General features: G+C 40.8%; 1 protein-coding gene across 4 annotated transcripts in view; it reads left to right on the forward strand.

Annotated features, from left to right (window-relative positions):
* Positions 1–14,934: 14,934 nt before the first annotated feature.
* Positions 14,935–26,009, forward strand: part of LOC110537154 (netrin receptor UNC5C) — a 267,850-nt gene continuing 256,775 nt past the window's right edge. For 2 of the 4 annotated variants that reach the window (XM_036937158.2, XM_036937160.2), the window contains exon 1: positions 14,958–15,556. In XM_036937158.2, the coding sequence (XP_036793053.2) occupies positions 15,436–15,556 (121 nt within the window). In that variant the 5' untranslated portion in view covers positions 14,958–15,435. Of the gene's footprint in view, positions 15,557–26,009 lie in introns of all 4 variants that reach the window. The other 2 variants (XM_036937159.2, XM_090191973.1) reach the window with 2 other exon arrangements.

Below are 26,009 nucleotides of genomic sequence, written 5' to 3' on the forward strand. Positions count from 1 at the left end.
CCCGAGCTGACAAAAGATTCTGTTGTTCTGCCCCTGAACAAGGCAGTTAACCCACTGTTCCTCGCTCGGCCGTCATTGTAAATAAGAATTTGTTCTTAACTGACTTGCCTAGTTAAATAAAGGTTTAAAAAAGAAATAATAAGCTCTGATTCAATTCAACACACCTTCCTCATGACAGTTGTGTTTCTGGCAGACTTGTTTTTGTACTTATCAAGTACTAGCTCTTGGTGAGACACTTTTCATTTTAAGAATGTAAACAGTTATTAGAGGCTAATTGAATGTGTCTGTCAGAAATTGAATAATGTTGCATACTGTCATGAAACGTTTGAAAGTAGAAATCAAATAATGATTTATAAGAATTAAATGATGTGATATTTACTAAACGAGAGCAGAGAAAGCTCTGAGCAGTCTGAGGTATATTTTCTTTGTTCCTCTATTTATTGTTATGTAAGATATTTAATTCATATTCAGAATTGTTCCATTTCAGTACCATATTATTGTTTGTCCCAGGCAGCAGTTCAAAGCAGGACATAAGAGTGCTTATGGTGTACTGCCCGCTACTGGTGCTTGGTCAAACAAGTCTGTGCTGCTCCATTATTGGGTTGGAGAGTGATGGATTCCTCCAGACCGTAAAAGTATCCTTCCCTCCCTCCTCACTCGGTGTCCTAGACACACTTTCTCAAGGTTGTGGATACACTGACCCCATCAGCTGGTGCAGTCCAGCTCCCGGAGGGGGAGCAACACCCTACACCCTACATCTCCCTGCCACACATGCCCACATACCAACCCTCCTCAGATGCCTGGGGCTCTCCCCCTGACAATTCTCTCTCAAACAGTGATTAATGCCTGTTTACCACAGAAGGCCAAATCATTCCCATGGAGGGTAGGAAGGGGCTCTTGGAGGGTAAAGGGAAGTCATATACTGTATGTATGGTCACCATGAATGGGATCATACATATATGATGTGGGTGTGTTTATGTGTGTTGTAGGTTGTGTGTGTGTTTGCATGCGTGCATTTGCATGTGTATGTGTGTGTGAGAGTGTTTACGTATGTGTGTGTGTGTGTGTGTGTGCGTGTGCGTGTGCGTGTGCGTGTGTGTGTGTGTGTGTGTGTGTGTGTGTGTTTGCGCGTGTGTGTGTGTGTGTGTGTGTGTGTGTGTGTGTGTGTGTGTGTGTGTGTGTGTGTGTGTGTGTGTGTGTGTGTTTGTAGTATTCTCACAGGTCTACGGGGGAGTACAGTGAGCCAAGCAGAGATTCTGTGCTCTGTTTGGCCCTTGTGTGCCGGGATGGGCGAGAAATAAACAAAACCTTTCATACTGTTAGAAAGGCCAACAATACATTTCGATGGTACTGAGTCATATAATGCTTGGTGGATGCATAGGCATACAAACATTTCCTCAAAGGTTGTGTTCTGTGGTGATTATAATGGTATATCAAACAATAGATCACAGAATCACACAAAGGATTTCCTTCTGACTTACAATTGTATCACAGGCTACTGTAACAGTGACAGGGTTGTGATACAATAGCCAAAATGCACCTTTGGCTTATCCAATCATATTGCATCACAGGATATTGGAACAGTCACAGGGTTGTCATCTTTCACCTCTATGCACAGCAATAGGAGTGACAGTGAGTCACTCGAGGACTAAACACGTTTATAAGGTTCGGCCTTGGGGCGGAAATGTGAAGAATAGCTTCTTTAAGACCCTGGACTCTATCCTCGTCTTGAGTTGCTTGCTTTAATCTGTAAACTTCATGTCAATGACGCTGACATTTTCTTTCAACCTATTGAATCACTGATATATTACTATGACTTATTATTCACCTGTAGTTGGGGGCACTTTATTCAAACCCTCTGCCATAGCAGAGCCTTAACCACAGAGATCCTATTGAATGACTATTATAAATCCTAATTATATGGCCTTTACCCTGTTATCAGCATGCCACAACAGATGCCATCGACTGAGATGACATCGACTGTGTGACATCTATTATATCATGAATATGACAGTGAAAACACACTTAAGGAACTTCACAGATGATCTGAGGCTGAACCTCAGCACCATGTTGGATCCCTACAGTCTTCCTTCTTTTCTTTGTGTAATTTGTGCTGACACTGAGCTTCTGGGCCACAGCACAGTAAACTGCCTCCCACCTTCCTATAGGCTCTGAGCTCACAGGAGAAATAGGGTGAAAGGTCAGAGGTTAGGAGTTAGGGTTAACATCTGCCTTACTTCACTGGACACCGAAGAACAACAGTGGTGGTCTACGGAGGCCCATTAGGCACAAATACCAAGAGACAAGCTGAGTACTCGTCATGGGAAGAGCAGAATAGTAAGGTACTGCATGTGGTCCCATACCAGAAACAAACAACACATTGTGTGGATGAAATACATACAGTATGCATTCATTTATCAGACAATGTGTACAGTACCAAAATACAGAAAACCTGACCATTATCTAATAAATGAATGCATACTCTATTTTCCAGTTTAGCTCTATCTACCTTGCCCAACCTACTTCTCTCTCCAGTATGTAAAGTGGTGAGCTGCCCAGTTTGTTCTGGCAAACCCACAGAGGAGTATAACATCAAATGAACCCTCTGCCATTATTAACCCTTTCAGAAACCAAATGACTTTAGTCTCTTTAAGAGGTTCACTGGGTTATGCAGAATATATTAATCATGCCAGAAAACCAATTATTTGTGATAGATTCTCTGCAGCAATTAATGTAAAAGTACACAGTTGTGGATGAGGAGTGAGAGTAAAGAAAATACCTCTTAGTTTGCAACCACTGAGAGAGAAGAGGCATAAGTCATTGGAATGGTTGTGACATACACTAAATAGAAAAGTCTTGTAAAATTGCAGTAAGACTTTCCTAGGCACCACTCATCACTCATCTTAATACTTTGCATGAAAGAGGCCAGACACTACACTGCATCGGCTGCATTTACAGAGGCAGTCCAATTCTGATATTTGTTTCAGGGATGGATCAAAATGTACAAAATGTTTACCTGGAGGAAGATGGGGGAGGGTTATGCTTTTAAAATTTCAGTCAAGGGGAGGGTTTAGTATTTTTAAATCTTGTCCAGGTGAGGGCATGTCATTTGTAATTTATGAATTATCAATAATTCTCAGTGTTTTAGAATTAGTTGCTTATTAGGCTATATATCGATGTGTGCATGATGCGCGCCCCTCATCTCTGATTCTCCGCTGGGCGCCCAATATCAAGTACGCCTATAGGCTATTTAGTGTGGTCTCAATCAAATGATCCATAGCCTATAGGCTACAAAGTCCATGCTCAGAGAAGCATAGAGCAAAGTTATATTTATGAGATAGCTGCTGGGATGGTGTAAATAAAACTAGGCTGCATTACACCCTGTAATGGATATTCCAACCTTGAGCCCCGGTCTGCTTTGCTCTTGCTGATCAAAAATGTTTTTGTGAGCTGTCTAACCAATGGCTGTGCTGTGTAGGCCTACGGGGGCAGTTCAGGAGGAGAGTCAAAGTTTTTTGTTGTTGTTGTTGTTGTTGATTAGGCCTAGTCCAAAAAAATCACTATCTTGTGGTGGACTATCCTATAGCCTATGTTCTGTCAGTTTGAGAAGGAGAGCGAAGATGAGGAGATTAGAAAGGAGGACCGGAGGTCAACTTTGATAGCTTGCTACTACTATACACAGTGGGGCAAAAAAGTATTTAGTCAGCCACCAATTGTGCAAGTTCTCCCACTTAAAAATATGAGAGAGGCCTGTAATTTTCATCATAGGTACACTTCAACTACGACAGACAAAATGAGATAAAAAAAATCCAGAAAATCACATTGTAGGACTTTTAAATTAATTTATTTGCAAATTATGGTGGAAAATAAGTATTTGGTCAATAACAAAAGTTTATCTCAATACTTTGTTATATACCCTTTGTTGGCAATGACAGAGGTCAAACGTTTTCTGTAAGTCTTCACAAGGTTTTCACACACTGTTGCTGGTATTTTGGCCCATTCCTCCATGCAGATCTCCTCTAGAGCAGTGATGTTTTGGGGCTGTTGCTGGGCAACACGGACTTTCAACTCCCTCCAATGATTTTCTATGGGGTTGAGATCTGGAGACTGGCTAGGCCACTCCAGGACCTTGAAATGCTTCTTACGAAGCCACTCCTTCGTTGCCCGGGCGGTGTGTTTGGGATCATTGTCATGCTGAAAGACCCAGCCACGTTTCATCTTCAATGCCCTTGCTGATGGAAGGTTTTCACTCAAAATCTCACGATACATGGCCCCATTCATTCTTTCCTTTACACGGATCAGTCGTCCTGGTCCCTTTGCAGAAAAACAGCCCCAAAGCATGATGTTTCCTCCAACATGCTTCACAGTAGGTATGGTGTTCTTTGGATGCAACTCAGCATTCTTTGTCCTCCAAACACGACGAGTTGAGGTTTTACCAAAAGGTTATATTTTGGTTTCATCTGACCATATGACATTCTCCCAATCTTCTTCTGGATCATCCAAATGCTCTCTAGCAAACTTCAGACGGGTCTGGACATGTAAGCAGGCGGACACGTCTGGCTCTGCAGGGTTTGAGTCCCTGGCGCCGTAGTGTGTTACTGATGGTAGGCTTTGTTACTTCGGTCCCAGCTCTCTGCAGGTCATTCACTAGGTCCCCCCGTGTGGTTCTGGGATTTTTGCTCACCGTTCTTGTGATCATTTTGACCCCACGGGGTGAGATCTTGCGTGGGGCCCCAGATCGAGGGAGATTATCAGTGGTCTTGTATGTTTTCCATTTCCTAATAATTGCTCCCACATTTGATTTCTTCAAACCAAGCTGCTTACCTATTGCAGATTCAGTCTTCCCAGCCTGGTGCAGGTCTACAATTTTGTTTCTGGTGTCCTTTGACAGCTCTTTGGTCTTGGCCATAGTGGAGTTTGGAGTGTGACTGTTTGAGGTTGTGGACAGGTGTCTTTTATACTGATAACAAGTTCAAACAGGAGCCATTAATACAGGTAACGAGTGGAGGACAGAGGAGCCTCTTAAATAAGAAGTTACAGGTCTGTGAGAGCCAGAAATCTTGCTTGTTTGTAGGTGACCAAATACTTCTTTTCCACCATAATTTGCAAATTAATTCATTAAAAATCCTGCAATGTCATTTTCTGGATTTTTCTTTCTCATTTTGTCTGTCATAGTTGAAGTGTACCTATGATGAAAATTACAGGCCTCTCTCATCTTTTTAAGTGGGAGAACTTGCACAATTGGTGGCTGACTAAATACTTTTTTGCCCCACTGTAATTGATTTGATTAAAAACAATATGTTTCTTGCCCATGATGTAGGCCTATTTATCAGAGTTTTTGACATCACAACAAGCCAGATTCTAATAACTTACACCGTGGTGCTGAAACTTGAAGTGGCACAATCAATCGGAAATGGACAGCTCATGGTGCTGAAAGTAGGAATGTTGGAGTAGACATAATTCATTTCAACCCACCATGCACTCTTTAAATAGCCTACCTCCATGTCAGTGAAGGGCTGTTAAGTTAAAACCAAGACTCGAATGAGGGGGAATGAGAGGTTATGCCATAGGCCTACCCTTTATTAATGAAAATGGCAAAAAGCACAAGCCTACTACCCCTTGTTAGTTTAAGATTTTGAAGAAAATAAAACAAATCTGATAATATAAAGTGATATATAACAGCGCTTTGGTCCGCAATGCTTTATGGTAGAAACAAGCTGTGAAATACCCGGGAAAGAAGTGTCTCTGACGCAAATGCGTATATCATTGTTTCATTTCTTTGACATTCATAGGCTGAGCTACAATCTTCTATAGCCAAGGAGACAAAAATGTACTTTGCTTGGAAATTAATCTAATTATGTCACTATCAATTGATTAACCTATTCACTTCCTGTACAATAGAATATGGTTAAATCCAGACAGCTTTTAGGGAAACACTTGTTGTAACCTTCTCTCATTGGGTTAAGACACAGAAGAAGAGTAGCCAGCAGTTAAAGCTTACATTTTTCTGCATCAATAGGCCTATTCCATCTGGTGTGAAAAGGTAGGCCTAACTTTTCAAAGTACAGTACCATTCTTAATGAGGTCTCAGATTTAATTATTTGCAAACAGGGACAGTTTCGTTACAGACTGATTTGGCATTGGAGAAATTGTAATGGGTGTGTGTTGGTGGCAGGGAAGTCAGGCGCAGGGGAACGAACTTGGTATAAACGGAGTCGTTTAATAAATGCTCATAAAACTCCAAAAACCAAAATATAAAAAAAAGAATAAAAGTGGGAACAAAACCCGTCGCACACCAACATAATACATGCACATCACATACAATCAAACAATCTCTGACAAGGACATGAGAGGAAACAGAGGGTTAAATACACAACATGTAATTGATGAGACTGGAACCGGGTGTGAAGACAAGACAAAACCAATGGAAACCAATCGCAGCATAGAAGGATCCAACACGTCCTCGACCGGAACCCAGCATCTCTCCTCCGGACTATATCCCTCCCAGTCCACGAGGTACTGAAGGCCCCTCGCCCGACGTCTCGAATCCAGTATAGAATGAACGGAGTATGCCGGGGCCCCCTCGATGTCCAGAGAGGGCGGTGGAATCTCCCGCACCTCAGACTCCTGGAGCGGACCAGCCACCAACGGCCTGAGGAGAGACACATGGAACGAGGGGTTAATACGGTAATCGGGGGGAAGCTGTAACCTGTAACAAACCTTGTTCACTCTCCTCAGGACTTTAAATGGCCCCACAAACTGCGGACCCAGCTTCCGACAGGGCAGGCAGCGGGGCAGGTTTCTGGTCGAGAGCCAGACCCGGTCCCCCGGTGCGTACACTGGGGCCTCACTGCGGTGACAGTCTGCGCCAACTTTCTGGAGCAGTACGGCGCGCTGAAGATGGCCATGGGTGGCGTCCCATGTTTCCTCCGCGCACTGGAACCAGTCGTCCAACGCAGGAGCCTCGGTCTGACTCTGATGCCAAGGAGCCAGAACTGGCAGATACCCCAATACACACTGGAAGGGAGAAAGGTTAGCAGAGGAGAGGCGGAGCGAGTTCTGGGCCATCTCTGCCCAGGGCACGAACGCTGCCCACTCCCCCGGCCGGTCCTGGCAATAAGACCTCAGAAACCTGCCCACATCCTGGTTAACTCTTTCCTGCCCGTTACTATCGGGGGGAAAACCTGAGGTAAGGCTGACCGAGACCCCCAGACGTTCCATGAACGCCCTCCAGACCCTCGACGTGAACTGGGGACCCCAATCAGACACTATACCCTCAGGCACCCCGTAGTTAAAAAATATATATATATATTTTACCTTTATTTAACTAGGCAAGTCAGTTAAGAACAAATTCTTATTTTCAATGACGGCCTAGGAACAGTGGGTTAACTGCCTGTTCAGGGGCAGAACGACAGATTTGTACCTTGTCAGCTCAGGGATTTGAACTTGCAACCTTCTGGTTACTAGTCCAACGCTCTAACCACTAGGCTACCCTGCCGCCCCAGTGCCAGAAGACGTGTGTAAATAGAGCCTCTGCAGTCTGTAGGGCCGTAGGGAGACTGGGCAAAGGGAGGAGATGACGGGACTTAGAAAACCGATCCACAACGACCAGGATCGTGGTGTTACCCTGTGAAGGAGGAAGATCAGTCAGGAAATCCACCGACAGGTGCGACCATGGCCATTGTGGAACGGGTAAGGGTTATAACTTCCCTCTGCGGTTTCTAGTGTAGAAAACATTAGAATTGTGCTGCCAGGGTAATCAAGTTCAGAAAGAGATATTGGGTTGGTGAACGCAAAACATCTCACCATTCATTTACCGACTCTGTCTGGCACATTGTCAGTAAATAACTGTATTCTTAATTACACTCCTTTTTCAGTTTCTAAAGAAGTAACATTTTATGGAAAATGAAAATGATTATGTAAATCTCACTGTGAAGCTGTTGAGGTGACACTAACCAGTCCTAGATGTAGACAGGTAGGTCAGCAGTGTCTTTGGCTGTGTGTGTTTTTCACGATGACTCACGGTCGTGATGGACAGGTAAATCCATATCTTGACTTCAGACACTCGTTTTTGTCTTACAGGAAAAGCGACGGTAATGGAAGAGGACTGTAAATAAGTGGAGGCTTCTTGACAAATTAATCCACTATCATTCTCCTGTGTCGCATGGTGAGCAGATTTGCAGTTTTATGGGGCAGGAAAAAGGAGCCTGTAAATCTGTGAAACCGAGTGAGAAGCTGAGAGCAGGCCAGGGGAGAACACATCTCCCATGATGCAGCACTTTATCTCCCTATGAAATGGCATCTTTATCTGCCTAAATTAAGTTTTGATTCCTTGCCACATACGGTGTCGCAAATCACTTTAATATTGATTTCAAGGGCAGCAGTTAAAGTAGCGCTGAAGCCATCGAAAACAGCTTTATAGTGTGGCACACACTGTCGTCACCGACCGGTAGACAGTCACGGTGTCTCTGTGGCTTACAGTAATAAAAATCACCTCTGAACTGCTGCTTTGTGCGCAGACTATATCAGGCTGTGTCACGATCGTCGGAAGCATACTCGGATCAAATTGCAGCGTGATCTGGGTTCCACATATTTATTGGAGAGAAATGCACACCAAAAAAAAACAATAAAGACACGTGACGCTCATGCAGTGCTCACAGGCAACTACACAGAAACAAGATCCCACAAAACACAGTGGGGAAATGGCTGCCTAAATATGATCCCCAATAAGAGACAACGATAAACAGCTGCCTCTGATTGGGAACCCTACCAGGCCAACATAGAAATAAAAAAACCTAGATAGGAACACCCCCCTAGTCACACCCCGACCTAACCAAAATAGAGAATAAAAAGGCTCTCTATGGTCAGGGCGTGACAGGTTGTCTGTGTCTGTCTGTCTGTCTCTCTCTCTCTCTCTCTCTCTCTCTCATAGGCTAGTCTACATGATGAGATTATGGATAAGAGCGGGAATGTTTTTATTTGTCAAAACAGTAGTCAAGCATCGATCATCATGTCACCCTCAATATTTATTGGAAAGGAGCATCAAGCTCATCACCTTGCACTTTCACCACCCTGTGATGTTCATCATCATTTATTTCATCTGTAGCCTAATTTAAACTGCATGGTTTCCCGAGTCATATTAGGAGGACCCACACACCATGTCATCGCATTACTCCAAGTTTACTTCGAGGTTGGTTATTATATCAATATTTGAGCAAAAAGGCGCTTCGGCTGCCATTTCTCTCATAATTAATTTTAGCGACATAAAAAGAGCCTGCCATGTCGGCATTTATAAAATTGTACTTCCTGTTCCCATCACAGCTGTCGTGATTTTTTTAAATATGGTATAAACTGTGGATTGAAACGTGGTTACTCAGCCACCATTACAGTGTATTCAGAAAGTATTCCTACCACACCACAATACGTTTTGTTGTTGTGTTAAAGCCTTTTATCACTGGCCTACACACACTACCCTGTAAGGTCAAAGTGGAATGTTTTTTTAAACATTTCTACAAATAAAAAATGAAAAGCTGAAATGTCTTGAGTCAATAAGTATCAACCCCTTTCTTATGGCAATCCTAGATAAGTGCAGGAGTAAAAAAGTGTTTAGTGTTTAACCTAATGTTTTAATGACTGCCTCATCTCTGTACCCCACACATACAATTATCTGTAAGGTCCCTCAGTTGAGCAGTGAATTTCAAACAAAGATTCAACCACAAACACCAGTGAGGTTTTACAATGCCTCGCAAAGAAGGGCAACTATTGGTATAATATCCCTTTGAGCATGGGGAAGTTATTAATTACACTTTGGATGGTCAATACAAAGATACATGCGTCCTTCTGAACTCATTTACCAGAGAGGAAGGAAACCGCCCAGGGATTTCACCATGAGGCCAATGGTGACTTTTATAGAGTTTAATGGCTGTGATAGGAAAAAACTGAGGATGGATCAACAACATTGTTGTTACCTCATAACATTAAACACTTCTTAGGGCTTGGCGTCTCGCCAGCGGGACAGCTGTCGACAACTTCCGGGTGAAATTGAAGGGCATGCAATTCAAATAAATAATCATAAAATTATGGATATTAAACATCTAGATACATACAAGTGTCTAATATCAGTTAAAAGCTTTACAGTGAAAACATGCCATGCGATTGTTTGAGGACAGCGCTCCACATCAAAATATTTTTCAACCAGCACAGGCTTCATAAAATCACAAATAGCGATTAAATATTCACTTACTTTTTGAAAATCTTCCTCTGATTTGCAATCCAAAGGGTCCCAGCTACAACATACATGGTCGTTTTGTTCGATAAAATCCTTCTTTATATCCCAAAAAGTCTGTTTAGTTGGTGCCATCGATTTGAGTAATCCACTCGTTCAACATGCAGAGAAATGAATCCAAAAAGCTACCGCTAAACTTTGCTAAAACAAGTCAAAATACGTTTCAATCTAATCTTCAGGTACCCTAAAATGTAATTAAACTATAATATTTCATTATAAAATAAGTATGTTCAATAGGAAAGTAAAATTAGCAGGTGCATTTCCTCTTCGTTGCGCGCACACAGACTGATTTCCAACTGTGACTCTCAGTACGAAAATTATAAATTCTTCCTCATTTGGGAAGAAACAAGCCTGAAACCTTGAACAAAGACAGTTGACATCTAGTGGAAGCCATAGGAATTGGAATCTGGGAGCTGGAATTGAATATGCCCCATAGCTTTCCAATGTCAGAGCATGGGCTCTCAAAAGATAACATTCGGGTTTGGTTTTTCTTTGGATTTCCTCCTACCATATCAATTGTGTTATAGTCTCATACATTATTCTAATATTTCTACAAACATCAAAGTGTTCTCTATCCAATGGTACCAATTACATGCATATCCTGTCTTCTGGGCCTGAGTAACAGACAGTTTACTTTGGGCACATCAGTCAGACAGGAAGTGGAGAAAAATAGACCCCAGCCTGAAGAAGTTTTAACCTAATTGACTGAGTGAAAAGAAGGAAGTGAGGCACAAAAAATGTGGCACAGCAATTAACTTTATGTCCTTTCTACAAAGTGATATGTTTGGGGCGAATTCCATACAACACATTACTGAGTACCACTCTCCATATTTTCAAGCATAGTGGTGGCTGCATCATGTTATAGGTATGCTTGTAATCATTAAGGACTGGGGAGTTTTTCAGGATAAAAAGAAACGGAATGGAGTTAAGCACAGGCAAAATCCTAGAGGAAAACCTGGTTCAGTCTGCTTTCCACCAGACACTGGGAGATGACTTCACCTTTCAGCAGTACAATAGCCTAAAACACCTAAAAAGGCCAGTTGCTTACCAAAAAGACAGTGAATGCTCCAGAATGGTCGAGTTACAGTTTTGTCTTAAATCTGCTAGAAAATCTATGGCAAGACCTGAAAATGGTTGTCTAGCAATTATCAACAACCAATTTGTCAGAACTTGAAGAAAAAAGAATAATGGACAAATGTTGCACAATCCAGGCGTGGAAACCTCTTAGAGACTTACCCAGAAAAACTCAAAACTGTCATCGCTGCCAACGGTGCTTCTACAAAGTATTGACTCAGGGCTGTGAATACTTAGGTAAGTTAGATATTTCTTCATGTCTTTTTCAATACATTTGCAAAAAATTCTATTTTTTTTAATTTATTTGGCATTAAGGGGTATTTTGTGTAGATGGGTGAGAAAAAAATATATGTTTAATCAATTTTGAATTCAGTTTGTAACACAACAAAAGAATAAGTAGAATAAGTCAAGTGGCATAAATACCTTCTGAAGGCATCATATGCCTCATACTGTCCCAAAAGCAAATGGCAACATCAATCCTAAGTAGTCTTTGATGAGACACGGAGAATATTCAAGTTTTGGAGAGCCTGAACAGTGTGGGGACATTACTCTCCCTAACTACTGTAGGCTATCAGCAGGGCTATAGAGAGACATAATACTGACTGCTGCTGTTTATTGTACAATTCAGTCTGTGGTGTGGTCAGCCTGATTACCACAACACACAGCCTCCCTCTCCTTCTTCCTTCTCTAATTAACAACCACACCATTAATAACACCAGAATGGAAATTCAACACTTTTACTGTCCTTCAATGAATTAAAATCTGACACTAATACGAGTGGAGGAAAGAGTAGCCTGCTTCATCTGGGCGCTAATGAGTCTATCTGTCAGAGAGTTTGGTAGCAATGTTTAACCGTGCACTATTTACATGGTACTATATCTACTTAGAAGTTACAAGGAGGTAATTAATAGCCAACATCATTATGGAATAAGCATTTTTAATCACTACAAAGTAGTTACAAAATAGTTAAATTACACAGGTTTGTTCTGGAGGCAGCACAACCACAAAGTCATAAAATCTGATTTTTAACCTAACCCTAACCTTAACCTTAACCACACTGCTAACTCTAATGCCTAACCCTAACCTTAAATGAATTACAAAAAAATAATAATGACTTTGCAGCTGGCCTATCTAAAGGGAAATCGCTCAGTTCTGCCTCCAAGACAAGACTCATGACAATAAACGTCAACCTGCTGAAGCACTTGAAATATTTAGCAGAAAGTACAGTAGTCTGTGTGTTTATTATATATATATATATATATATATATATATATATATATATATATATATATATATATATATATATATATATGCAATTACCATGTAAACAGTACTGTAATAGTAACATTAGCCCTTTCCCCATGAATTAACAACAGATGTATGTATCTGTATGACCTTTAATGTCTAATTAGAGTCCAATGAAAATACTGACTGCAATTATTCAAATGCAGCAGGTTTTCATTGAGTGATAATGTAAAAATGGAAATGGCATAATCTGCTTTAATTTCCCAGTATACTACTGTTCATACAGTTGTATATTTAAAACATTCAAATATTGACCTATAGTAACTGGATCACTAGGCAAATCACCACACTGAAAGTGATTCTGAAAATAAGTCTATTTGAGGGATGGATATTTTGGAGCCCCATAATGCCAGTCAGCTTGTCTCTCCCATGGCAAAAAAAAAGCAATTTCCTGCATCTCATAACTCAAATTGAAATGCCAGTGAGTTGACAACGGCCCATTGACATCATTGTTCATTCACCTTAAATGGAGGGAAGGTGATAAGAATACCCCGTTTCTTAAATTAGATTTACATTTACAAATGGTTATTTTCACTTAAAAAAAAATCTAGGCATAGAGCTACTGTCGACTTCACATTTCACATTAATCACACAGATTCCTGGTAGTGTAGATTATGTCACGCATAAATAATCTTTCAGCAGCAGTAAATAAAAATAAATAAAAAACGTAATTTTCTAATGGAAAAAGTATTGCCCTAAATGCAATAAAGTCTTTGCCATTTTCTCTCTTCGCAAAACAAAGTTATGTCTAAAAAAGTAAGACTCCATAGAGCTTGATTGATGTGCAGTGATTTTTGAAAATGGTTGCGGACTGAATCATCACATCCCCAAAGCCTAGAACTATGTGTGCCTGTATAATCTCTCCAAACCCCACTTTTACTTGTTTCCAATTCTGCGCTTGCTTCTCCAACTCTCTTCAGCCTATCCATTGTGGCCATGACTTGTACGGCTTTCTGATATAACCAACCAGGATATTGTTCATTCATACAATATGTTGCCTCTGGAAACAAAACTGTTACAGTGCTTAGCAGCATTGATCTGTACCAGAAATGTCAACTATACTGGTCTATTCAAGCAGGCTCCCTACTGTAATTGGCAAAAAGTAAACACACCATGATATTGATCTCCCTCCATCCAGGGTTGCATCGTTATTTCAATAGACACATTCAATGTCAATGAGATATGGAGCTTGTTGTGCAGAATCCATTTATTTATCTTCTCCTGTAGGTCAGACTATGTGGGAGCAGGGACTGAAGGAGTCAGACAAGGCCAAGGGTGTTGAGACTCATTCATGCCCCTCTGTGGTAATTATTGATCAGGTCTTGTGACATTGCTGCATGTTAGGCCTAATGACCGTGTCTAAATGAGAATCAGGAGTGTGGCTGTGACAAGAACAAATGCCAGTTAGAGAAAATGTGTTTCCTGATTGAATTTCAACAGTTTGATTTGATTTGTGGCCTTACAGCAGTATAAATAGATGTTGCCTTATATTTGCTCAGTAAGCAATATTCATGCTCAAATAACCTTTACAACATATATTGTAATAGCCAAATACAAATTATAGTTATTGTAGGGTAGAATAGAACTATTAAATGCCATATATTTAAATTCAAAACTGACTGATTCGGCTACCTCTACATCACCAAAAATGTTAGGGTCAATTTCAATGTCCACAGTCTATTCTTTACAATATATCAATACCAGTTTGTGAACATTTTGGGGGAATTTTCAAAAATCATAGCATGGGAAATAATTGATGGTATACTAATGCTTATCAATAACTCCACACTCCTACAAACTGGTTGCCTGAAAATGTCACGAAAACGAGCCATTTGTTGTTATGACTCTGGATTGCCAGATTGCTAGCAACAATGAGAAGATGCTACCATGTGGGGAGGTGTCTCTTTCAGCTAGATCTTGTTATTGATATCATTTGTTACTTTGAGGTGTTTTGACTCATGTCATGTCTATGCTAATATGGCAAAAATGTATTAGCTAGCTAACCAACAACAGTAATAATGTATTTGAGAACCAACAATTGCTCATTTACTAATCTATTTACGTTTTCAATAAACATTTGGAAAGGAAATATAGTTGACATGTTGTCAACAATCCTTTGATTCTAAGCCAAGTCAGTCTGTTTTGCCCCAAAGTTGCACACACATCAGTTTTGTTGTTATAACAACTCAGCCGTCTATAGTCCATCAATATCATCCATTCCGAAGCGCCAGGCCGGGTTTTGATATGGCATCCACAGACAGGAGTCCGTTGTATTTGGATTGGTTGAAGCGGCAGAGTAAAGAGACGGAGCCTTCTCTGATTAAAGTCGATCAGTGCGCTAGACTCGGTACTGAGGTTGCACACTCTGGCTTGATGGAGTGAGGACGCGGTAGAGCCAGTTACGGAGGACTTTTGTGAATTTCCAGATTCGGAACATGAACTACATATCAAAAAGACATCGGCCCATAGATTCAGCTAGACCAGTTCAATATTAAAGTGAACAGAGCAAACGGTAATTTCAGAGGTTTTCATGCATACCTTCATATAAAGCCAATGTAATATATCTGTCGTATTTCAAAACTGTTTCACCGAAGTCCTGGAATTTGTTGATTCTCTATCAATTTTCCTCCCTCTTTCTACCTTCCCTTTCTATTCATTACATTTGAGGCTCCGAAAGCTTCCATTGCCTCTGCTACAAGGACTGTGGTGATTTGGAACGGCATTTGATAGCCACTGGGCTTGATTCATCGCGGAGTTTTTGACTCCTCGTCATGGGGTACAGTGGACAAACTGCTAGAAGTGGAAGAAGAGGAGTCGCGGGATACTTATTGAAGATGATCACCATATTTTTGATTTTTCTAATTGCCCTCGTGGATATCGGAGCTTCTCAAGGTAAACTATCGAATTTATAGCCATACCTGCATGCAGAAAAATGCTCGAGCTGAGTGTTCGAGTGTTGTCCGGATGGCCAGTTGTGCTGCCTATGCCATCAAAAAGTAGATAATTTGTAGGCTGGATTTTCGGAACAAAAAAATCATAGTCAGCCTACATCAAAATAAATGGTCTACACTTGCCACTTTATGCTCTCAACGAAAAAAGTATAGAGTCGCAAATAGTTTGGAATGGAAAAATGTAGCTAAAATGTCATGTCTATGATGGCACACCATACGCACTGGGCTATGCCCCCTCCAATTACTGTTTCTTGTAGACTACTGTAATGAGGTGGATATCAACCTTTTTAAAATGTGTTAGGCTATGCATTAAAATGACAGAGCTTCAATGAAGCATTAGTTTGGTGTAAACAGAAACATAGTCTTGGTTGACCATACCAATTTTTGCTCAGTTTTGTTGTTGTTTTATTATGAAAGACTGGGAATCTTAAGCTACACCTGAGTCATATCGTCACAATCTTTTTCTTTATTTTTCCCTGTCTCTCTCTCTCTTGCTCTCAATTCAATTCAAGGGGAATGGGAAACATATGTTTACATTGCCAAAGCAAGTGACATAGATAATAAACAAAAGTGAAATCAACAATAAAAAATGTACAGTAAACATTACACTCACAAAAGTTCCAAAAGAATAAAGACATTACAAATGTCATATTATGTCTATATACAGTGTTGTAATGATGTACAAATAGCTGAAGTACAAAAGGGAAAATAAATGAACATAAATATAGGTTGGATTTACAGTGGTGCTTGTTCTTCACTGATTGCCCTTGTGGCAACAGGTCACATATCTTGCTGCTGTGATTGCACATTGTGGATATGGGAGTTTATCAAAATTGGTTTTGTTTTTCGAATTCTTTGTGGGTCTGTGTAATCTAAAGGAAATATGTGTCTCTAATATGGTCATACATTTGGCAAGAGTTTAGGAAGTGCAGCTCAGTTTCCACCTCATTATGTGGGCAGTGTGCAAATAGCTTGTCTTCTCTTGAGAGCCAGGTCTGCCTTCGGCGGCCTTTCTTAATAGCAAGGCTATGCTCACTGAGTCTGTACATAATAAAATATTTTCTTAATTTTGGGTCAGTCACAGTGGTCAGGTATTCTGCCACTACTGTGTTCAGGGCCAAATCGCATTCTAGTTTGCACAATTTCATTTGTAAATTCTTTCCAACGTGTCAAGTAATTATCTTTTTGTTTTCTCATGATTTGGTTGGGTCTAATTGCGTTGCTGTCCTGGGGCTCTGTGTGTTTGTGTTTGTGTTTGTGAACAGAGCCCCAGGACCAGTTTGCTTAGGGGACTCTTCTCCAGGTTCATTTCTCTGTAGGTGATGGCTTTGTTATGGAAGGATTGGGAATCGCTTCCTTTTAGGGGGTTCTAGAATTTAACGCTCTTTTCTGGATTTTGATAATTAGTGGGTATCGGCCTAATTCTGTCTGCATGCATTATTTGGTGTTTTACGTTGTACACTGAGGATATTTTTTGCAGAATTCTGCATGCTGAGTCTCAATTTGGTGTTTATCCCATTTCTCTCTCCCTCTCTCTCGCTCTCGCTCCCCCCACCCACCCTCTCTCTCTCTCTCTCTCTCTCTCTCTCTCTCACACACACTGTGATTTCAACCCTGTGTGAGGATCACAGTGCGCTGGTCGGGATATCTTTTATATGAGACTTTATAAAAAAAGACTTATCTGATAGTGAAGCTTCTCTGGCTGCCATCTTATGTTGTATGCTTAATACAGCAATTGAACATATTTTGATGTAACTTACTTATTACTCTAACCCCATCAGCAAAGGCTTATCTTTTGTCATACGCTTTACCCACATTTATCATATTGTTGCTACAATGGGTTAGATCAATCTTATCATTGGATTTTAATGCACTCATAGACTTTTATATTAAAGTATATAGTTGTGATATATGATGTTGCCTCCTATTGTTGTGGATTTTCATCACCTTTCATTTCCGTCTCCCCTCCCTCCCTCCCTCCCTCCCTCCCTCCCTCCCTCCCTCCCTCCCTCCCTCCCTCACTGACTCCTTTTTAGAGGATGGTGAAGTTCGGGGTTATAGATCACTGCCTCATCCATCAGGAGAGTTGCTCCTCGCATCTGTTGTCCTTGGTTATTCACCTGCTGTTATCTGAACAGTGGTACAATGCTGAGGCTAGAGTCATCGGTCAACAATAGTACCGGAAGCCATTATTGGTTTAATATACATTTCTGATTTGTTTGTGTCGGCCTGTATCATTCTTCAATCTTTTAATGCCGTCTGACATTTTATTACAGTATTAGGAACAGAGACAGTTGTATATTAAACTATGTTTTCTTTTTAAGATGTTATCACACAGTAAATAGCAGTGTAGAACACCCAAACACATTTACCAAATCCACTCCCTACATAGCTGGATTGTCTGTCAAACAAAAAAGGGTATAAAACTATCCCCTAGGGTGCATTGAATGTGCATTCCTGTATGTGTGTGTTTTTTTCCTCAGGAGGCAGGTGGGTGGCCTCTTTCCTATCGTGCATGTACTATGTGAAAATCCAAAACACATCCATGCACGCATAATGTAAGTAATGGTGTGAGGATTTTTCACATTTTCTGAGTCAGAACTCAGGGCTTTAGTAACACAGACCCAGCTGGAGGAGGAAAGATACATTTTTTTCCCCGAGTGGTTTGGAAGTCACTCTTTCGCCCTTCATGCTCTGGCTCATTCCAAGAGTAGCCTGCAATTTCAAATTGCAGACCCAACACCATCATTTCAGATGATCCATACAGGGAAAATCAACCCACACTCAGTCAGTCCTGGCCCTAGCTCCAACCCAAGCCCTAGCTTCCAGACCCATCTTCAGCTCCCAGCAGCTACCAGCCCCAGACCTAGCCCCAGCTCTCAGCCTCAACCCAATACCCAGCCCTGTGTCCCAGCCCCGGCATCACAGTCTCCTACATAGTTAATGAGGAGTGAGCAAAGGAGAAAACGAAGGATGAAATACAGTGCAGCTCTGATTTCTGAAGGGCAGGGCTAGGATGACATAATGGTCATTCCAGAACCCCGGAGAGGCCTGTCTCATTGACTGGAGTGGGAACACAAACCAGGTCGTTCCCTGTACATTAAGAAGTCAATAAGACAGGAGAACATTGTTTGGGGCTAATTAATGGCCCTGCCTTTTTTGGACACTGATGAGTTGCCTGTGCACATTTCCAAATCACTGGAGAGTCTCTTCAGCTCAGAAAGACTCACCCGTTTGGTGATTACAGTGTCTCACTTACCCAGACACACCTGCTCTGCTCTGCACAGCAGTATCCTGGTGCTTTTCTCTTTAAGATAGTGAGGAGTGTAAGGAAGCCACGGGTATTTTTTGAAAGATATAGTTGATAGAATGGGACAGACTCTCGGGATGGTAGCTCCTCATGGTGAATTTAAACAGGCTTTTCTTCTTATTAGTCTATGTTTGAACCTGTACTCTTGACAAGGTAATCCACCTAGCTTGATTCCAGCAGAGAGAAAGCGTGATAGAGAGAGAAAGAGAGAGAGAGTAGACTGGATCTTCCGTTTGGAAGGGCTCCCACTCTCTCTACTCCCAGCTGGCCAGCTATCACTCTGGGACTGTTTGAATATGCAGATGAGCTGAGGATGAGCGAGAAGAGGCAGTTGAAGAGAGGGTTTATCTTGGATCGTTCTCCAAACAGTGCATAGCTAAATCAATGTATAGGCCTATTTCAAATACATCCCAGCACATACACCCTGCTGTCACTAAGGTATGGAATTACACAATTATATAGAACCAAAAGTCAAAAAGTGTTAACAAGATTTAACTATATTATTACTTAAATTAAAGGCCTATTAGATACATGAGATACTTCATAACGAAGAGCAGTGTGACGCCAGCTTAGCCTCTCTGTCCTTTTCAGACACTGCGCATAGGCAATGATCCTCACTGTGCTTCTCCACATGTAGCTCTCCACATGTAGCAGTTCCGGTGGCATGCATTGAAAGATGCATCTTTCTCATGTCTTTCTTTTTCAAAATGACTATGAATTAACTTATTTTCAAATAATTGTCAACATTTAACATCACATTAAGGTGTGGGACATTCGCTGTGTTACAGGGAAGAATAGCAGGTCTATTTTCCTCCAGAGAAGTAGCTCATTGTTCCCTTGTTGACGCAGACGTTAGACTAGCTTCTAACTAACGTTAGCTAGCTCTCAAGTTAGCCAGATTTCCTTAGCAGCTTGTAGACAGCCCACAGCCCTTGCGGCTAGGACCACGGATTGTCCGGGGAGTGTCCCTGATTTTTGTTGTGGTTTCCATCTGCCCTGTGACCTATCCTTTCTGGAACTGCGTGGAGTAAAAGTGTAGCCTACATTGCTACCATGACAAAGACCAAAGCTGGTGGGAGTACTGTTGAGGACAGTAGTGTCTCTATCACAGGTGAAGGATATTTTAAACAAAAAGAGTTCGACAAGCAGTTGTTACAACAACAAGAAAATAGCATCAAGTCCAAATACTGGTGGAGTCAACTAATAAAAGAATGGACGATCTGACCAGAGAGGTCCAGGACTTGAAGAACAATTTACAGTTCTCCCAGGGTCAGCTCGATTAGTTTAAACAGGAGAACAGCAAGATGACAACAATCTGTAATTCATTGAGAGAGGACATAAGTTCTGTATGTGAATCTATGATAACAATGATGGAGAAATCAGATTATCTCGAGGGACCAACATTGGTGTGGAAGGAATTGTAGAATCTCCACATGAAACCTGGACGCAGTCTGAGGACAAAGAGAGGGAAATGATCATTGAGAAACTGAAGATGGGGCCACATGAAGATTGAGGTGGAGTGCGACTACAGGATTGGAAAACCCACCACCGGCCCAAGTAGATAGGTCCAGGCAGATAGTGGTCAAGTTCCTAAGGTTCAAGGACAAACTATGGGTTCGTAGCTTCAACCCCACAGCACACACACACACCAACTGATTGATGGGCTGATGAATAATGTTTTTTTTGTTGTTGCTTTGTTTCTTCTTTTCCATATTATGTCTAGCACTTTTAAGCTACCCAGGAAAGGGCTAAAAATAGCCCATATTAATCAAGCCCCCAGTGTCTGGTCTGGGGCACTTCAGCTCTGCTGGTCGGCTACTATGTAGCAACCTAGCAGTGCCAAAAGCCCTGGTCTCCCCTCAAACGCCTATTTCTATTATGATCGCCAGAACGATCAACCCCCCCAAAATGTAAGGCCATTTAGGGATCTAAAATATGTTTACTATGATCAAGTTCAATCCCCACCAATGTACCTTCTAAACTGCGGACGGCCAAGTGCAGCTCCTGGAACAGGCCCACACAGAAGAATTGCCAGCCTGCACAGAGGTGCACGAGATTGAACTTCAATAAAATTTACACTGGCTTTAAACATATATAATTTTCTCTTAACTGTGGAAAGTGGTATTCAACACAATAACAGTCTTGTTCAATGCAGATAAGCACATCTAACTGCGGTGGGGATTTTGTTTTAGGTTGAGAAGCATATCGGAGTAGCCTTGTTTTATTTCACGGGCACCAGCGTTTTTTCCATCACCCTCCGTTGAAGAGTAACCTAGAATGCCTATTTTGGATTACAGAGCAGAGCCGCGTGTGCTCATTTGTTGATATTCTTTGCTAGTTAGTGAGTTACTAGTTTGGTTATAGTAATGGGGATTGACTGCTTCCTACAAGAGCACAAAATGTGTACTTCTAACTGTCTTTGAAAAGAGAGTCATGTAAAGAGTTTTTTTTTTTTCTTAAAGGGGCAGTGTCCTATTTTGAGACTGGCTTGAAGGCAGAGGTTAGCATCCATTTTTTTGTATGATTCTCTGTATGGTAATAATAATGATAGCAATGAATTAAATGTTGTTAAGTGGTTTCAATAATGCAATTTTCAGTCAGCTATTTGGCCAATTGTGTTACAGATGATTTATTATATTTATAAAGATATTTTTTTTTAAGTCTCATGGAATGTATTGAACACCACATATTGGCTATTGTAGGCAATGTCATATAAGTCAACATCTAAATCCATGTGGAAATGTTATGGCATTTGCTTTATTGGATTTGTTGATAGGCCACTCCGATGGGCCTACAATATACTCAAATAGCCACAAATGTCTATTGGCCACTGTCTGAAATTGTAACTTAAAGGCCCAGTGCAGTCCAAAACTTGATTTTTCTTTGTTTTAAATATATATTTCCAAACTATTAGGTTGGAATAATACTGTGAAATTGTGAAAATGATGATAATGCCCTTTTTGTGTAAGAGCTGTTTGAAAAAACCGCCTGACAATTCTGCCTGTTTTGGTGGTAGGGAATTTTAGCCTTCCATGGTGATGTCACCATGTGGTAAATTAGTTAAAAGACCAATAAGAAAGAGTTCCAAACCTCTCAGCCAAGTGGGGAGAGCTTTCCCTTCCCAACTCAGACCACTCCCAGACAGTCCTAGCAACATTTTTGCTTGAGAAATTAGAAGCTTTTTTTGTTTATTTTTGACCATTTGAAGTGAAAACGATCACAGTGATCACTAAGGTGGTTCAAGACCTGAAATTTGCTCAGTGCCCAAAACATTTGACAGGAACATTGATCCCCACATTGAACTATTTTAAAGTTTGCTACAAATAGAGATATTTATTTTAATAGTGATCTACTTTCTACTTTCTTGGGGACCTGAATATTGACTGATTTTCATCAAGCTGTCTGCTCTAGAGGTTCAGGTTGTTTACAAACACTACAGTAACTACACTGAGTATACTAAACCTTAGGAACACCTTCCTAATATTTCTGAAATGTCTTACAGGGACAACATTGCCTGTCTTTCTACACGGTTATTTTTCTACAAGGTGTCGAAAATGTTCCACAAGGATGCTGGCCCATGTTGACTCCAATGCTTCCAACAGTTGTGTCAAGTTGGCTGGATGTCCTTTGGGTGGTGGACGATTATTGATACACACAGGAAACTGTTGAGCATCAAAAACCCAGCAGCATTGCAGTTCTTGACACAAATCAGTGCCCTTGGCACCTACTGTACTACCATACCCCATTCAAAGGCACTTAAATCTTTTGTCTTGCCCATTCACCCTCTGAATGGCACAGATATACAATCCATGTCTCAATTGTCTAAAGGCTTAAATAATCCCCCATTATCTACACTGATTGAAGTGGATTTAACATGTGACATCAATAAGGGATCATAGCTTCCACCGGGATTCACCTGGTCAGTATATGCGGGTGTTCTTAATGTTTTGTACATTCAGTGTATATCATTCACATTTATTGATCACATTTTTACTAATACTGTAGAGCTTTGTTCTAACGCTGTATCCGTACCCGTTGGATGCAGTGACTATCCAGGGAAGCCAAGGTTCCAAAAGCTGGGCCTAAAATAGTGTATAAGAGATCATACAAAATAATTAACTGTGAATCTTATGTGGATGATGCAAAAAATATTTGTTGGTTTGATGGGATTAATAAGGAGCATCCAAACGCTGCTTTAGATTATTTTATGAAGTTGCTTCTTCCAATTATTGATAAACATCCACCAGTAAAGAAACTGACTGTTAGGACTGTTAAGGCTCCATGGATTGACGAGGGATGTTAAACTGTATGGTTGAAAGAGATGGGGCAAAAGGAGTGGCTTATAAGTCTGGCTGCACGTCTGACCGGCTGACTTACTGAACATTTTGAAATTATGTGACTAAACTCAACCAAAAGAAGAAGAAACTTTGTTATGAAGCCAAGATTGATAAAGAATGACAAAAAACACTTTAAATTAAATTATGGTCAGAAAGACAAATTCAACTCCATCTTTCATCGAATCAGATGGCTTATTCATCACAAGACCATTTGATGTTGCTAACTATTTTAATGATTACTTCATTGGCTAAGTGGGCAAACTAAGGGCAGGAAATGCCAACAACAGTGAGCCATCGTAGTCATGCATAAAAAAAAACTAATAATGAAAGAAAAGCATTGTAAGTTAGAATAAGCAAAGCCTGTGTGTCCATGTATGGTGATGATTTGACCCTATACGCATCAGCAACTACAGCTAGCGAAATCACTGCAACATTAAACAAAGAGTTGCAGTCAGGTATAGAATGGGATGGCAAGTAATAAACTGGTCCTGAACATCTCTAAAACTATGAGCATTGTATTTGGTCCAAATCATTCCCTAAGTTCTAGACCTCAGCTGAATCTAGTAATGAATGGTGTGGCTGTTGAGCAAGTTGATGAGACTCAATACGTGGTGTTACCTTGGTGTTACATTCCAAATTGTTTGCATATTAAACTTACAGACAGCAACGACAAAGGCTTGGGTGGTACCAGTGGAGGCTCCTCAGAGAAGGAAGGGGAGGACCATCTTCCTCAGTGAATTTTATACAAATAAAAATAGTGAAACATTAAAAAGGTGATCAATTTTAGATAAAACTATACTAAATATATTCACGTCAACAGAACTCTGTAGAGTAGCACCATGGTGTAGCTGGAGGACAGCTAATTTCCGTCCTCCTCTGGGTACATTGACTTCAATACAAAACCTAGGAGGCTCGTGGTTCTCACCCCCTTCCATAGACTTACACAGTAATTATGACTCCTTCTGGAGGATGTTCTCCAAACTATAAGAGCTCTTGCACCATGAACTGACATGTTGTCCACCCGATTAAAGGACAAGAGAATTCATCTAGTACTGAAAGCATAAGCTACAGCTAGTTAGCACTGCAGTGCATAAAATATGGTGAGTAGTTGACTAAAAGAGAGATTAAAGCAATAGTTGAACAGTTTTGACCAAATTAATTTATTCGAAAATGAGAGAGAAGAGAGAGAGAGAGAGATACAGTTGAAGTCGGAAGTTTGCATACACTTAGGTTGGAGTCATTAAAACTTGTTTTTCAACCACTACACAAATTATAGTTTTGGCAAGTCGGTTAGGACATATACTTTGTGCATGACACAAGTCATTTATCCAACAATTGTTTACAGACAGATTATTTCACTTATAATTTACTGTATCACAATTCCAGTGGGTCAGAAGTTTACATACGCTAAGTTGACTGTGCCTTTAAACAACTTCCAGAAAATGATGTCATGGCTTTAGAAGCTTCTGATAGGCTAATTTATATAATTTGAGTCAATTGGAGGTGTACCTGTATTTCAAGGCCTACATTCAAACTCAGTGCCTCTTTGCTTGATATCATGGGCAAATCAAAAGATATCAGCCAAGACCTCAGAAAACAAATTGTAGACCTCCACAAGGCTGGTTCATCATTGGGAGCAATTTCCAAACGCCTGAAGATACCACGTTCATCTGTACAAACAATAGTACGCAAGTATAAACACCATGAGACCACACAGCCGTCATACCGCTCAGGAGGGACACGTGTTCTGTCTCCTAGAGATGAAAGTAATTTGATGCGAAAGGTGTAAATCAATCCCAGAACAGCAAAGGACCTTGTGAAGATGCTGGAGGAAACAGGTACAAAAGTATCTATATCCACAGTAAAACAAGTCTGTATTGACGCTAAGCAAGGAAGAAGCCACTGCTCAAAACCACCCCAAAAAAGCCAGACTACGGTTTTCAACTGCACATGGGGACAAAGATCATACTTTTTGGAGAAATGTCCTCTGGTCTGATGAAACAAAAATATAACTGTTTGGCCATAATAACTATCGTTATGTTTTGGAGGAAAAATGGAAAGACTTGCAAGCAGAAGAACACCATCCCAACCGTGAAGCACGGGGTTGGCAGCATCATGTTGTGGGGGTGCTTTGCTGCAGGAGGGACTGGTGCACTTCACAAAATAGATGGCATCATGAGGGAGGAAAATGATGTGGATATATTGCAGCAACATCTCAAGACATCAGTCAGGAAGTTAAAGCTTGGTCGCAAATGGCTCTTCCAAATGGACAATGACCCCAAGCATACTTCCTAAGTTGTGGCAAAATGGCTTAAGGACAACAAAGTCAAGATATTGGATTGGCCATCGCAAAGCCCTGACCTCCTATAGAATTTTTTTGGGGCAGAACTGAAAAAGCGAGTGCGAGCAAAGAGGCCTACAAACCTGACTCAGTTACACCCGCTCTGTCAGGAGGAATGGACCAGAATTCACCCAACTTATTGTGGGAATTATGCTTAAGGCAACCCGAAACGTTTGACCCCTAGTTAAACAATTTAAAGGCAATGCTAACAAATTCTAATTGAGTGTATGTATTCTTCTGACCCACTGGGAATGTGATGAAAGAAATAAAAGCTGAAATAAATTATTTCTCTACTTTTATTCTGACATTTCACATTCTTAAAATAAAGTGGTGATCCTAACTGACCTAAAACAGGGAATTTTTACTCTGATTAAATTAAAAACTGAGTTTAAATGTATTTGGCTAA

Source organism: Oncorhynchus mykiss, chromosome 12 (genome assembly GCF_057628025.1).
Source record: "Oncorhynchus mykiss isolate SJ-2025 chromosome 12, ASM5762802v1, whole genome shotgun sequence".
NCBI classification, from domain to species: Eukaryota; Metazoa; Chordata; class Actinopteri; order Salmoniformes; family Salmonidae; genus Oncorhynchus; species Oncorhynchus mykiss.